The 16,882-nt window shown below is 38.0% G+C and overlaps 1 protein-coding gene across 1 annotated transcript in view; it reads left to right on the top strand.

Annotated features, from left to right (window-relative positions):
* Positions 1-16,882, top strand: part of LOC138651199 (paired box protein Pax-6-like) — a 48,125-nt gene that overhangs the window by 8,067 nt on the left and 23,176 nt on the right. The window contains exon 2 of the mRNA XM_069741232.1: positions 9,646-9,843. Within this exon, the coding sequence (XP_069597333.1) occupies positions 9,729-9,843 (115 nt within the window). The 5' untranslated portion in view covers positions 9,646-9,728. The remainder of the gene's footprint in view (positions 1-9,645; positions 9,844-16,882) is intronic.

The following is a 16,882-nucleotide window of genomic DNA, read 5'->3' as shown; positions in this document are numbered from 1 at the left end:
GAACCCCTCGACTATAGAACAATTCCTATTAGAGGATATGGATCAGAACAATTCCTATTAGGGTTTATAGATCAGAACAATTCCTATTAGGGTATATGGATCAGAACAATTCCTATTAGGGTTTATGGATCAGAACAATTCCTATTAGGGTATATGGATCAGGACAGCTCGTATTGCGGTATTTGGATCAGGACAACTCCTATTAGAGGATATGGATCAGAACAATTTCTATTAGGGTATATGATCAGAACAATTCCTATTAAAGTATGTGGATCAGGATAATTCCTATTAGGGTATATGGATCAGGACAACTCGTATTGGGGTATTTGGATCAGTACAACTCCTATTAGAGGATATGGATCAGAACAATTCCTATTAGAGTTTATGGATCAGAAAAACTCCTATTAGGGTTTATGGATCAGAACAATTCCTATTAAGGTATATAGATCAGGACAACTCGTATTGGGGTATTTGGATCAGGACAACTCCTATTAGAGGATATGGATCAGAACAATTTCTATTAGGGTATATGATCAGAACAATTCCTATTAAAGTATATGGATCAGGATAATTCCTATTAGGGTATATGGATCAGGACAACTCGTATTGGGGTATTTGGATCAGGACAACTCCTATTAGAGGATATGGATCAGAACAATTTCTATTAGGGTATATGATCAGAACAATTCCTATTAAAGTATATGGATCAGGATAATTCCTATTAGGGTATATGGATCAGGACAACTCGTATTGGGGTATTTGGATCAGGACAACTCCTATTAGAGGTTATGGATCAGAACAATTTCTATTAGGGTAAATGATCAGAACAATTCCTATTAAAGTATATGGATCAGGATAATTCCTATTAGGGTATATGGATCGGAACAACTCCTATTTCAGCATATGGACATCATAGAAGCTCAGTTTATTAGTCAGAACAAGGAAATATTGAAAAAAATTTAAATATATTACTTGACTATTCATTTATTTAAATAAGTGCCGCCATGTAGTACTACATTTATCCAGCAGTGGCCACTATAGGGAAAATGCACAGCTTTCCACGGGTCCCCTTTAAGTTCTATGGAGAACTGTAACTGTCTTTTCATTAGAACATGCAGCGGAATGCCTGTGTCTTTACCTACTCCTTCCTCCATAGAATTTTAAAAGCACCAACTGCCATCTATCTCAATAATGGGAAGATCTGTATACTCTGAAAATAGATTTTATGAATTACAAGTGATTGATCAATCCTAAAGGAGAAAAAAGTTCTATATCTTGCTATTATAAACACATTATAGCTATTTTATGTGCTGGATACCCCATAAACCCTTTCCATCATGGCTATTTTCCATTTTTGTCGCTTTCATTATTTAATCCCCAACTTCTAAGAGCCACAACCTGTTCTTTTCATATAACATACTAAAAAAATAAGAAAAAACTCTTCCTGAAATAGATAAAGGAAAGAGTTCTCTACAGTTAGAGGATAAACTTCTAGAATTAAATAAATTACATTAAAGCCCTCATACGTCTATCATCCAGTAGTAAATCACAAAATTAAGGAAGTGCAAATATTCCTTATAGATAGATATAGCATGAGAAGAACTTGAGCACCCCCTAAAAATAGGTAATGGGGAGGATTCTCTACAGTTAAAGTGGTTAAACATTTAAACTCAGATTACATCAATGCATGCCTACATTTATGATCTGCTAGTAAAATCTTCCACAAAATGAGGGCAGTAAAATATTCCCTATAGACAGATATAGCATGAGGAGAATTTGAGCACCCTCTAAAAACAGATAATGCAAAGGATTCTCTATAGTTAAAGCGCCTAAACTCAAATAAATTATATCAATTCACCCCTATGTTTATGATCCACTAGTAAAAGCACAATATGAGGGCAGTGCAAATATTCCCAATAGATAGATATAACATGAGGAGAATTTGACCACCCCCTAAAAATACATAAAGGAAAGGATTCTCTACACCACTTAAAGTGGTTAAACGTCTAAACTGAAATAAATTATATCAATTCACCCCTACGTTTATGATCCACTAGTAAAAGCATGACATGAAGTCAATGGATATATGCACTTTAGATGGATATAGCATAAGGAGTATTTGAGCACCCCCTAAAAATAGATAATGGAAAGCATTCTCTATAGTTACAGTGGTTTAAAGTCTAAACTGTAATAAAATACATAAATGCACCCTACGTTTATGATCTAGTAGAAAAGCCTGAAATGAGGGCATTGTAAATATTCCATTTATATAGATATAGCATAAGGAAAATTTGAGCACCCCCTAAAAATATTTAATTGAAGGGATTATTTACAGTTAAAGTATTTAAATGCTAAACTTAAATTACATCAACACACCCATATGTTTATGATTCTCTAGTAAAAGCACATTTGGGCAGTGTAAATATTCCCTATACAGTTATCTGAAAAAGTTTGGGCCCCCTATTAATCTTACGTAAGCTTAAGGTTTTATAAAAATTGTTTTTTTTGCAACAGCTATTTCAGTTTCATATATCTAATAACTGTTGGACACAGTAATGTTTCTGCCTTGAAATGAGGTTTATTGTACTAACAGAAAATGTGAAATCTGCATTCAAACAAAATTTGACAGGTGCATAAGTATGGGCACCCCACCAGAAAAGTGACATTAATATTTAGTAGATCCTCCTTTTGCAAAAATAACAGCCTCTAGTCGCTTCCTGTAGCTTTAATGAGTTCCTGGATCCTGGATGAAGGTATTTTTGACCGTTCCTCTTTACAAAACAATTCCAGGTCAGATAAGTTTGATGGTCACCGAGCATGGACAGCCCTCTTCAAATGATCCCACAGATGTTCAATGATATTCAGGTCTGAGGACTGGGATGGCCATTCCAGAACAGTGTAATTGTTCCTCTGCATGAATGCCTGAGTAGATTTGGAGCGGTGTTTTGGATCATTGTCTTGCTGAAAGATCCATCCCCTGCGTAACTTCAACTTTGTCACTGATTCATGAACATTATTGTCAAGAATCTGCTGATACTGAGAGGAATCCATGAGTCTTTAACAAGATTCCCGGTGCCGGCATTGACCACACAGCCCCAAACCATTATGGAACCTCCACCAAATTTTACTGTGGGTAGTAAGTGTTTTTCTTGGAATGCTGTGTTTTTTGGCCGCCATGCATAACGCCTTTTTGTATGACCAAACAACTCAATCTTGGTTTCATCAGTCCACAGGACCTTCTTCCAAAAAGAAATTGGCTTACTGTAAAGAACCCTTTCCTATGTCTATATCCAGGGAATATTTACTCTCTCCTGATGTGTTTTATCAGCGTATTATAAACTTAAGGATGCATTTGAGTTTAGATTTTGAACCATTTTAACTGTAGAGAATCCTTTCCATTACCTATTTTACGGGGGTTCTCAAATTCTCCTTATGCTATATCTATCTAAAGGGAATATTTACACTGCCTTCATATCATGCTTTTAGTATTAGTGCGTTGATGTCATTTTTTTGAGTTTTGACATTTAACCACTTTAAGTGTAGAGAATCCTTTCCTTTAACTATTTTTAGAGGGTGATCACACTCTCCTTATGTTATATCTATATTTAGAGAATATGTACTATGCCCTCATATCATGCTTTTTCTAGTAGATCATAAACATAGTGGTGCATTGATGTAATTTATTAGAGTTTAGACTTTGAACCACTGTAACTGTAGAGAATCCTTTCCATTATCTATTTTTAGGGAATGCTCAAATGCTCCACATCCTATGTCTATCTACAGTTATATGAAAAAGTTTGGGCACCCCTATTAATCTTAAGCATAATGTTTTATAAAAATAGTTTTTTTTGGGAACAGCTATTTCAGTTTCATATATCTAATAACTGTTGGACACAGTAATGTTTCTGCCTTGAAATGAGGTTTATTGTACTAACAGAAAATGTGCAATCTGCATTCAAACAAAATTTGACAGGTGCATAAGTATGGGCACCCTTATCATTTTCTTGCTTTAAATACTCCTACCTACTTGTTACTGACTTACTAAAGCACTTTTTTTTGTTTTCTAACCTCATTGAGCTTTGAACTTCATAGCCAGGTGTATGCAATCATGAGAAAAGCTACTTAAAGTGGCCACTTGCAAGTTGTTCTCCTATTTGAATCTCCTCTGAAGAGTGGCATCATGGGCTCCTCAAAACAACTGTCTAATGATCTGAAAACAAAGATTATTCAACATAGTTGTTCAGGGGAAGGATACAAAAAGCTGTCTCAGAGATTTAACCTGTCAATTTCCACTGTGAGGAACATAGTAAGGAAATGGAAGAACACAGGTACAGTTCTTGTTAAGGCCAGAAGTGGCAGGCCAAGAAAAACATCAGAAAGGCAGAGAAGAAGAATGGTGAGATCAGTCAAGGACAATCCTCAGACCACCTCCAGAGAGCTGCAGCATCAACTTGCTGCAGATGGTGTCACTGTGCATCGGTCAACTATACAACACACTTTGCACAAGGAGAAGCTGTATGGGAGAGTGATGCGAAAGAAGCCGTTTCTGCAAGCACGCCACAAACAGTCGGCTGAGGTATGCAAAAGCACATCTGGAGAAGCCAATTTCTTTTTTGAAGAAGGTCCTGTGGACTGATGAAACCAAGATTGAGTTGTTTGGTCATACAAAAAGGCGTTATGCATGGCGGCCAAAAAACACAGCATTCCAAGAAAAACACTTACTACCCACAGTAAAATTTGGTGGAGGTTCCATCATGCTTTGGGGCTGTGTGGTCAATGCCGGCACCGGGAATCTTGTTAAAGTTGAGGGACTCATGGATTCCTCTCAGTATCAGCAGATTCTTGACAATAATGTTCATGAATCAGTGACAAAGTTGAAGTTACGCAGGGGATGGATCTTTCAGCAAGACAATGATCCAAAACACCGCTCCAAATCTACTCAGGCATTCATGCAGAGGAACAATTACACTGTTCTGGAATGGCCATCCCAGTCCTCAGACCTGAATATCATTGAACATCTGTGGGATCATTTGAAGAGGGCTGTCCATGCTCGGTGACCATCAAACTTAACTGACCTGGAATTGTTTTGTAAAGAGGAATGGTCAAAAATACCTTCATCCAGGATCCAGGAACTCATTAAAGCTAAAGGAAGCGACTAGAGGCTGTTTTTTTTTGCAAAAGGAGGATCTACTAAATATTAATGTCACTTTTCTGGTGGGGTGCCCATACTTATGCACCTGTCAAATTTTGTTTGAATGCAGATTTCACATTTTCTGTTAGTACAATAAACCTCATTTCAAGGCAGAAACATTACTGTGTCCAACAGTTATTAGATATATGAAACTGAAATAGCTGTTCCCAAAAAAACCTATTTTTATAAAACATTAAGCTTAAGATTAATAGGGGTGCCCAAACTTTTTCATATAACTGTAGATAGACATAGGATGTGGAGCATTTGAGCATTCCCTAAAAATAGATAATGGAAAGGATTCTCTACAGTTACAGTGGTTCAAAGTCTAAACTCTAATAAATTACATCAATGCACCACTATGTTTATGATCTACTAGAAAAAGCATGATATGAGGGCATAGTACATATTCTCTAAATATAGATATAACATAAGGAGAGTGTGATCACCCTCTAAAAATAGTTAAAGGAAAGGATTCTCTACACTTAAAGTGGTTAAATGTCAAAACTCAAAAAAATGACATCAACGCACTAATACTAAAAGCATGATATGAAGGCAGTGTAAATATTCCCTTTAGATAGATATAGCATAAGGAGAATTTGAGAACCCCCGTAAAATAGGTAATGGAAAGGATTCTCTACAGTTAAAATGGTTCAAAATCTAAACTCAAATGCATCCTTAAGTTTATAATACGCTGATAAAACACATCAGGAGAGAGTAAATATTCCCTGGATATAGACATAGGAAAGGGTTCTTTACAGTAAGGGCTGGAAGGATTCTCTATTTTCAAGGCTGAAAATCTGTATCTTAAAGTACTCAAAATGCTTTTTTGAATATATTCAGCATCGAATACTAAAAAGCCATTGACTTTAATACCTAAAATGTTTTGATATCAGATTTTTGGGACAAAATCACTATAATCCGAGGTGTTTTATACTCTGAAAAATGTAATGTTTAAGTTGATGGCACAAGCACAAGATATAAAGGGTTGTGTCAATCGCTGATTCTTCCTCTCAGTGACAGTGGATTCTAAGTTGGACCTGTCATATTGTATAAGTGGCCGGCACGTCGTCGCTCTATCCGGTGGATCACTGGTTCCTGCTCTGAGCCGAAGTTCTGAGTGATGTGGATGTGATTCAGGGGTTGGTGGATCTGCTTGTGTTGTCCAATAGAAAGCTGTTTTTAAAGAAAAATTTTGGGAACAAAATTGCATATTAGGAATGCAATAGTTGCTGTCTTAAGTCCTAAGCCCCCTACATACTTTTAGACTAATGTTGGCCGAGCCTGTTGATATCAACAGTATGTGTATTGGACAATTTTTGTAGGAGAAAATATTGATCCGGTACGTCCGATTTCAGACGGCCAATCAAAATGTTTCCCAGAAATAAGCTGCCACCAATCATGTCTGGTAATGGCTCGATCACAGAGAATATAGGACTACTCGGCCAAAAGAGTGCTCCTATATATGGAAAAGGAGGCCGAGATGACTGTTGACAGTGTTGACAGCTTCTGAACCCCACAAAAATTTGTAATCTCCTACCTGGGTCAAAGTGCCGCAAAAAAGTGGTCAAAGGTTGACATAGGGCTAATGCCTTACCATACTTACAGTATGTGTTGAGCTTCTGCTCTAATGATTAATATAGGAAAGGGTTCTCTACAGTAAAGGCGCACACCAAGTTTTTTGATGCGGGTATGCTCCAAAAAATGCCTGAAAAACCACTCAAAAAAAGCTTGAAAGACCTTTCCTGTTCATTTCTGATGAATACCACTTTCCTGCTCATATGTTAAGTCTTTTTCTCCTACTTCATACTTTTAGGAATGATAGGAAAAAAAAGAAAGCGCGTGTCACTTCTTTTAGGTGAGTCCTGATGGATTCTGCTCCAAATTAGGCACCGTTCAATCCTAAGATTGCAAATAACGCTCCAGGAAAAAAATAAACGTTTGAGGAAATGGAAAAAAACTCCTCCAAAAAACTCCACAAAGAAGTACTATTTCCTGGAATGGTTTTTACTAGAAAATTTGGCATTTTTGACTACCTAAAATTTTTTCCTAAGAGTAGTTATACTTAGAAATGCCTGGATGCAAGAGGTAGTTATACAGAATAGTTATCTGGCTCATGATCTATTAATTGAGGAATTAAACTTCCGAAATGGGTAAAATTAAAGACTGGAGGGATGTTTAATTCTTTTGCAAACTGCTTAGTTACCTGCCACCTCTGCAGTTTATCAGAGGTGGCCAGTGTCCAAGTTTTTTGTTAAACGACTTGCACGGACTTGCAAGATTAATGGATCTGTCCAGCTTCTGTGCCTCTGAGCTACTTGGATGATGCAGAGGTAACGTTACCTCTGCAACACCTAATAGAAGGCACAGTTCAGACCAGCGACAGAGGTATGTAACCGTTCTGAATTAACAATCATGAGCAACAGGAGGTTGGGATGTAGAGGAGCTGTGTGCTTGGGATGATGGAAGAAGAGAAATATCTTGTAATATTAGGAAGTGAGGTCAGGAAGAATTTTCACTAAACTGTCCTCCATCGCTTGGGAGGGTCACGGAGGTGATTTTGCCTTATATTGCACCAAATTGGTCTAGAAAAAGTTGACCCTGGTGGATGCGCCATTTGTCAACCTAAGTAACTCTGCATATAACCATATATTTTGGCATCCGCACCAAAACCAAAGCATTTGAAATCATGACTATGAGAACTTAGGTGATGTCAGAGATTCAATTTAGTGACATATGTATGGGTTTGTTTCTGATTATGCTCTCCTCGGGATGGTCATGCGGGGGTTAATCTTCCTTGCCTCATTTTTGGATCTGTCCGGCTATTTCAGTCCGCTGTTACCTACTAGCAGTGTCAGTTAAAGTTCCTGTCTCTGGCTTGAGCAGCTGACCGGTTATCCCCTGATTTGTCCTCTGCCCGTTTACCTAGGTCCCGTTCCTGTGTTTCCCTATGACTTCGCTCGTTGTAGTACTCGCTCTCCGTGTTGTGACCCCTTGGTATTTGACTCGGCTTGTAATCTGATGTGTTTGACTGTCTTGCGTCTCTGGCTTTCCTGCTCCCGATCAGCTCTTATTTCTTTGGCTTGTTTCTGACCATGTGAATTGCTATGACCTCTGGTACTTTGTTCCCTCTATGTTGCTGACCCGGCTTTTTCTGACTACTTTTTCACCACCTAGTGGCTTCTGCCTGCTGCTCTGTGATTCCACTGTGAGTGTTCCTGTCTCCCTTCACCCGCACCTCCTTACGCACGTATACCACCAATTTATGTTCCGGCTCATTTCTTTGGTTTTGCTGGATACAATCGTACCACACCTGTAGCTGCGAGAAGTTTTTGGAATGGATTTTAACTCTGGATTCAAAGTAGAAAGTCACTATTCGGTGAGATCTTGAAAATGTTAAAAACCTAAAACTAAAAGTATATTAGATAAAATGTAATCTGCAAATGTTTTTTGTAATTATTGCATTCATGAATCGGAAGGATGATGATGAATCATTTCATGGTCACTAACCAGAAGAAAAAAAAAAAGAGATGGAACCCATGATACAGTGTATGGTAGTAGTCTGCTGGGATGTTGAGAGTTGTAGTTTGAAAGCAGCCATAGAAACACAGGTTGGAGACTGTTAAGGATCAGCTCTATAACTGCACTGAGATTACATGGCGAGTGCCGGCTGTGGTATACAGCTGGCATCTGCAACTGCTCCGATCAGAGACACTCCGATCCCGGCAGTTTAGCCTCTTAGATGCCAATGATATGGAAAAGACTGTAAAAGTCAAAACTATGAAAATAAAATTATCTACTTGAGGACCCGAGCATGATCAGCGTACAGGACCACCATAAAGCTAGCCATGCTGCTCATGTATTGTTGATTATGTTGCGCACTGTGGACAAAGGATCATCAAGATCTCTGGAGATGGACTTGTACCCTTGAGACTGTTAATTTTGTTTAAAAATTTTGGTTCTAAAATCCTCAGACAGTTCTCTTCTCCTCTTTCTGTTCTCCATGCTTAGTGTGGCACACACCATGCAAAGATTGGGTCAACTTCTCCCCTTTTTATCTGGTTTCACGTGTGATTTTCATATTGCCCACACCTGTTACTTGCCACAGGCGAGTTTGAATGAGCATCACATGCTTCCAACAATTTTGTCAAGGCCATTTTTGAGCCTTGGTGTGAAATTATGTCCAATGTTTTATAAACATGTATAATTTCAATAATTTTTTTGGAAGAAATCATTTATTTTCTGGAACAAGGTTGAGGGTGCCAACACTTTCGGCCATGACTGTAAGCCCCACAGCGTAGAGCCAGGCTCCTCTAGAGATTTCAGCTGATTACTGGGACACTATTTAATCGATGGGAAGGAATGGTCCAAGTTGGAAACTGAAAATCAGTAGAGTTTATGGCAACATTGTTCTCGGGGGAAAAAGCCTAAAAATCTTCCATTTTGTTCTCTTTCAGATTAAGTCAGGAGACCCCCCCGGAGCAGGATGTGCTGCTGATCTGCCATAACCTCCTCTGCTCCAAGTCCAGCTGGTTGGTCCATGGGGGCTGATGGCACTGATCAAAAGATCAGAATGCTGAACATTCAGAACGCAGCTTGGGGCAGTCGTCAGGACTGGTACCAGGACAATCTGGTGACCAGCCAACCCAATCCAGGTACTGTCATCTTTCCGAGGGGATATTACACCATTCTCATTCCTCGGTGCCCCTGTATTTTTCAGTTTTAGATTTTCCCAAACTAAAAAACAATGCCAGGTAGTCCACTTTGCCGATCAATGTATCATTTCTGTGTAAACTAACTGCTAATCTGTATGCAACATTAAGTGCCAATTGGGCGGTCCCAGGCCAAGCGAGAGCCTGTGTTGTCAAATCCCACCTCAACATCTCTTTCTTTGTCTTGATTGATGGTTTCAGTGCTGTACCACATCATCATGTCCTGCCCATGTGTTGCTTGTTCCAGTGGCGGCCCATACACGGAAGGCTTTGGGGAGCTTTTATTGTGGGCACACAGAACACTTGCCTAGCTTGGGACCTCCCACTTGGCACTTACAACCTATATTACATGCAAACTAAAAGTTAGTTTTCTCAGGAATAGTACAGCTATCAGAATCAACAAAAATATTTTTCACAATTATTTAAAGGGTACCTGTCACTGGATTTTTTAACTTTAAATTGAGCAATTCCTCCAATTGGCACGGCTCCACTGATTCCGGAACAGTTTTTCTTTTACTTCTCCGCCCCTCCTTTCCAAAGTTATGCCCCTTGGAAATTAATATGCAAATTTTCCCTTCTATGAACTGGGCATGTACCACAAAATTTCTCTGTGGGCGTTTCCTTTTTCTACTCTGACGCTGACCAATGAAAACATGGTCACACCCACAGTGAAGTTCCAGTGCTATACAACTGGTTGGTTGAAGGGATCATTTACAACTTTACTTGCAGGGGGCATAACTTTGTAACGGAGGGGCACAGAATAAAAAGAAAAACTGTTCCGGAATCAGTGGATCGGCACTAAATGAAGGATGTACTCAGGTAAAAAAAAAATCAGGTGAAATATCCCCTTTAAGTTGACTTCCTGGAATTGTTATTAATTTAATAAGAAGAAATCTGCTCAAAGATTCCATAATACATGTCACATTAACTCATGGATACGAACTATTCTCATACTATTCTCATTTATTTCCTCCTTGGTTTTCTATAGTCTTACATTATATAAAATAAGTACACCATTACGCTGTTCCTTTAATTCTCTTATAGAATAGTTGACTTTTTTTCTATGATTTAACAGAACAATATATATTATTACAGAAAAATATATCTTTCCACACTTATCAGTCAATTATTCTCTCCGCCAATCATTCACTTTCAAAAACTGCTCAAATCTGTCTACAGTTTGGTTATCACTGAATGATCAAGTTACACGTGCTGCCTGTAGAAGCCTATGGAGAGTTTGATTTTCTATATTCTTACTTCATATGAAATAAGTATACTGTTACGCTGTTCCTTTAATTCTCTTATAGAATAGTTACACTTTTTTTCCTCAATCAACAGTACAATATATCTTATCAGAGAAAAATACCTCCTTCCCCACTCATCGGTCACTTTATTTCCCCCATCAAGCATTCACTTTCAAAAACTGCTCCAATCTGTCTACAGATCTGTCTTCACTGAAGGATCAAATTATGCATGCTGCCTACAGAAGTCTATGGAGATTTTGGTTTTCTATATTTTTTCTTCATATAAAATAAGAATACCGTTAAGCTGCTCCTTTAATTCGCTCATAGAATATTTTCATTTTTTTCCCATCAATCGACAGTACAATATATCTTTTTAGAGAAAAATACCTCCTTACCCACTCATCAGTCACTTTCAAAAACTGCTATAATCTGTCTACAGTTCTGTCTTCACTGAAGGATCAAATTACACCTACTGCCTATAGAAGTCTATAAAGAGTTTTCTATATTTTTTCTTCATTCTTTCTTCTAAAATTAGAATTCCATTACGATGTTCCTTTAATTCTCTTATAGAATATTTACACTTTTTTTTCCCATCATTTGACAGTACAATATATCTTTTTACAGAAAGATACCTCCTTACCCACTCATCAGTGTCTTTATTTCCCCCCACTGATCATTCACTTTCCAAAACTGCTCCAATCTGTCTACAGTTCTGTCTTCATTGAAGGATCAAATTACACCTACTGCCTATAGAAGTCTATGGAGATTTTGGTTTCTATATTTTTTCTTCATATAAAATTAGTAATCCGTTACGATGTTCCTTTAATTCTCTTATAGAATATTTACACTTTTTTTCCATCATTTGACAGTACAATATATCTTTTTAGAGAAAAATACCTTCTTCCCCACTTCTCAGTCACCTCATTTCCCCCCACTGATCATTCACTTTCAAAAACTGCTCCAATCTGTCTACAGTTCTGTCTTCATTGAAGGATCAAATTACACCTACTGCCTATATAGAAGTCTATAGAGAGTTTGATTTTCTATATTTTTTCTTCATATAAAATGAGTACTCCGTTACACTGTTCCTTTAATTCTCTGATAGAATAATTACACTTTTTTCTGTCAATCAACAGTACAATATATCTTGTTACAGAAAGATACCTCCTTCAAAACTCATCAGTCACATCACTTTCCCAATTAATCGTTCACTTTCAAAAACTGCTCCAATCTGTCTGCATATCTGTCTTCTATGAAGGATCACATTACACCTGCTGCCTATAGAAGTCTATGGAAGGAAGCATACAATTTAAAAAAATGCTGATGCTTCTAAATGAAGGGGGAACATTCCCAAAAATGTAATGGCTAGAAATGATATACATATGTGATTATACATAAAAATAAAATATTTCAGTAAAAGTTACAAGAAGCCACATGATCATTGGGGGAATGTATTGATGATAGTTTCCAGGAGATATAATACATGCACTATAATGGTGTTTTATACTGTATATGAAATTAATGGTTTTATTTTGTATTTTAGCTGTTTTTTTGTATATATTCCATCAGTGCTGAGTCAGTAAAGCCAATGACTATATCTCGGTGATATGTCTCACAATAGACAGTCTTGTGGTGCTGCGCTGTGGTCGAGGCAGGAAGCGTACACTCTTTCGAGCTGTCTGCAGATGTGCACGTTTTGCACAGGCGCTCGAACTGTTAATCGAAGAACTTGTGTTTTACATGTTGCGGCTTTATGCTTTATGTTTTCTTTTATCTATATATGATTAGTTTCACATAGGCAAAAAAACAATTAAACGTTCTGTAAAAAACAGAAAAACAAGATAACACCTCTCCTTCGTGCTATATCAGAAGGGCCTTGTCATCAGACAAATGTCAGTGGACTCTTAAAGGGGTTGTCACCCCCTTCTAACAATATACTCATCCATCTGTATGCAGGCGCTTGATAGATATTGTCGTGACAGGTGAGCGCTGCAGCCAATCAGTGGCCACTGTTTTTATTTGACATTTAAGAAGGCGTAGTCCAAGGAGTGGACATCCCCTTTAAAGGAACAGCAGACCCCAACTAGAAAACTATCTTATGGATAAACTAGGGATGGATGGTGTATAGTGATTACTGTGATGCTCAGAAGGAGAATGTAGATTCATTTTCCAAAATAAAAGGATTGTCCTTTCTATATTTTAACACAATTTTGTGGCACTTACTAAATATATTTATTTCCCAAAGTGCATTAGACTGGCTTAATATTTACTTCCCAAAGTGCGTTAGACTGGCTTAATATTTACTTCCCAAAGTGTGTTAGGCTGGCTTAATATTTACTTCCCAAAGTGTGTTAGGCTGGCTTAATATATATTTCCCAAAGTGTGTTAGGCTGGCTTAATATATATTTCCCAAAGTGCGTTAGACTGGCTTAATATTTATTTCCCAAAGTGCGTTAGACTGGCTTAATATTTACTTCCCAAAGTGCGTTAGGCTGGCTTAATATATATTTCCCAAATTGCATTAGATTGGCTTAATATTTATTTCCCAAAGTGCGTTAGGCTGGCTTAATATTTACTTCCCAAAGTGCGTTAGATTGGCTTAATATTTACTTCCCAAAGCGCATTAGGCTGGCTTAATATTTACTTCCCAAAGTGCATTAGGCTGGCTTAATATTTACTTCCCAAAGTGCGTTAGGCTGGCTTAATATTTATTTCCCAAAGTGCGTTAGACTGGCTTAATATTTACTTCCCAAAGTGCATTAGACTGGCTTAATATTTACTTCCCAAAGTGCGTTAGGCTGGCTTAATATTTACTTCCCAAAGTGCGTTAGGCTGGCTTAATATTTACTTCCCAAAGTGCGTTAGACTGGCTTAATATTTACTTCCCAAAGTGCGTTAGGCTGGCTTAATATTTACTTCCCAAAGTGCGTTAGGCTGGCTTAATATTTACTTCCCAAAGTGCGTTAGGCTGGCTTAATATTTACTTCCCAAAGTGCATTAGGCTGACTTAATATTTACTTCCCAAAGTGCGTTAGGCTGGCTTAATATTTATTTCCCAAAGTGCGTTAGACTGGCTTAATATTTACTTCCCAAAGTGCGTTAGACTGGCTTAATATTTACTTCCCAAAGTGCGTTAGGCTGGCTTAATATTTACTTCCCAAAGTGCGTTAGGCTGGCTTAATATTTACTTCCCAAAGTGCGTTAGACTGGCTTAATATTTACTTCCCAAAGTGCGTTAGGCTGGCTTAATATTTACTTCCCAAAGTGCATTAGGCTGGCTTAATATTTACTTCCCAAAGTGCATTAGGCTGGCTTAATATCTACTTCCCAAAGTGTGTTAGATTGGCTTAATATTTACTTCCCAAAGTGCGTTAGATTGGCTTAATATTTACTTCCCAAAGTGCGTTAGGCTGGCTTAATATTTACTTCCCAAAGTGTGTTAGATTGGCTTAATATTTACTTCCCAAAGCGCATTAGGCTGGCTTAATATTTACTTCCCAAAGTGCATTAGGCTGGCTTAATATTTACTTCCCAAAGTGCATTAGGCTGGCTTAATATTTACTTCCCAAAGTGCATTAGGCTGGCTTAATATTTACTTCCCAAAGTGCGTTAGACTGGCTTAATATATATTTCCCAAAGTGCGTTAGACTGGCTTAATATTTACTTCCCAAAGTGCGTTAGGCTGGCTTAATATTTACTTCCCAAAGTGCATTAGGCTGGCTTAATATTTACTTCCCAAAGTGTGTTAGACTGGCTTAATATTTACTTCCCAAAGTGCGTTAGGCTGGCTTAATATTTACTTCCCAAAGTGCGTTAGGCTGGCTTAATATTTACTTCCCAAAGTGCGTTAGACTGGCTTAATATTTACTTCCCAAAGTGCGTTAGGCTGGCTTAATATTTACTTCCCAAAGTGCGTTAGGCTGGCTTAATATTTACTTCCCAAAGTGTGTTAGGCTTGCTTAATATATATTTCCCAAAGTGCGTTAGATTGGCTTAATATTTATTTCCCAAAGTGCATTAGGCTGGCTTAATATTTACTTCCCAAAGTGTGTTAGACTGGCTTAATATATATTTCCCAAATTGCATTAGGCTGGCTTAATATTTATTTCCCAAAGTGCGTTAGGCTGGCTTAATATTTATTTCCCAAAGTGCGTTAGACTGGCTTAATATTTACTTCCCAAAGTGTGTTAGATTGGCTTAATATATATTTCCCAAAGTGCGTTAGGCTGGCTTAATATATATTTCCCAAAGTACGGTACATTAGGCTGGCTAAATATTTATTTCCTAAAGCGCGTTAGGCTGGCTTAATTATTTCTAAAGGGAGTTAGACTGGCTTAATATTTATTTCCCAAAGCTTATTAGGGTGGCTTACAAAAATAGAAGTAATAATTGAATCCCTTTCAACCACCCTTGGTCTGAATGTCCTTGTTTCATTTTTTTGTTCTCTTTTTCTCTTTTTGTAATTTTTGAAATATGTTGTCAATAATGAAAAATAATTAAAAGAGTTACAAAAATTGAACGCAAAACTGTTCATGGGAACGTAGCCTTAAAATACTCAACACTGTAAAATAAAGCGCAATGTTTTAGGCTGTATTCACATTAAAATCTCTAATATCAAAATAGTAAAAAACTCCTAATATTCCACTTTTTTTTCTTGATGACTTTTACCTTATTGGTTATAGAATTTTATATTCTGATAGATCAATAGGTGCCAGATTAGACGCCCCACCAAAATTGTGCTACCTAAATGCTGACGTCAGACAATAAGTAGTTACACCCCATTGATCTAGCTCTGATTGCTGCTGCCCGATGCCGCTGCTGACTGTGTAACCCAGCCCGGTATGGAGCGGGCTCACCTCCTGAGCCCGCTCCATACACTGCACTGTACCTAGGATGTATTATTGTTAAAAAAGAACATAACTTTAAAGAGGTTCCCCACTGATGACAATCTCTACTTTTTAGACACCTGATCACAAATTGTCCCCCTGTTGGGACCCCATAAATGTTAGATGTAATTTGTGGATTAACTTTAATTTGCAGTGAGTGTTCCATGTCCATGCAGCACCACCACAGGGGGAATAAAGTATTACACGGTATCAAGGATAACAGGCTGGTGGGTCACGGAGATCCAACCACTGTTACCAGTTTGCCATGGATAGCACTGGAGAGATCACAGAGATCCCACCGTTGCCACCAGTTTGTCAGAGGCAACTCTACTGTCTCCAGTCATCAGGGCAATTACGCAATTGACTGACGAGTGAAAGACGAGGCCGCTTTACCTACTAGACTGGTTATTGGGGAACTCACAGTGACTACTTGAGTAGTACTCGAGGGTACGAAGTGGGATACTCACATATAGCTCATGAGACCACCATCGATCCTGGTCAAGTATCCAACACCTTGGGTTGTGAAGCAACCCCATATCATCAGGCTTCCTCCACCGATCTTGACAGTTCCTTCAATTTCTCGATCCGTTAGCCCCTTTTTGTCTTATTTCTTCCCGACCCAATTGTACCCATCAGAGCCTAGTCTATTGACTTTCATCTCATTGCTCCAAGTCACCCGTTTCCTATCTTCTACTGTCCACTTTTTGTACTTTTTTGCAAACTCAAGCCAACGCTTCTCATGACAATATTGAATTGGAGGCTTCTTCACCTTTTTTCGGGCCACCACCAGACTTATGTAACATGTGTGGTTATATGAACGTTTATGATCTCACTACTATGAAGCATACGAGC

The sequence above is a fragment of the Ranitomeya imitator genome, chromosome 10 (genome assembly GCF_032444005.1).
Source record: "Ranitomeya imitator isolate aRanImi1 chromosome 10, aRanImi1.pri, whole genome shotgun sequence".
Lineage (NCBI taxonomy): Eukaryota > Metazoa > Chordata > Amphibia > Anura > Dendrobatidae > Ranitomeya > Ranitomeya imitator.
This window is presented reverse-complemented; position numbering and strand designations above follow the sequence as displayed.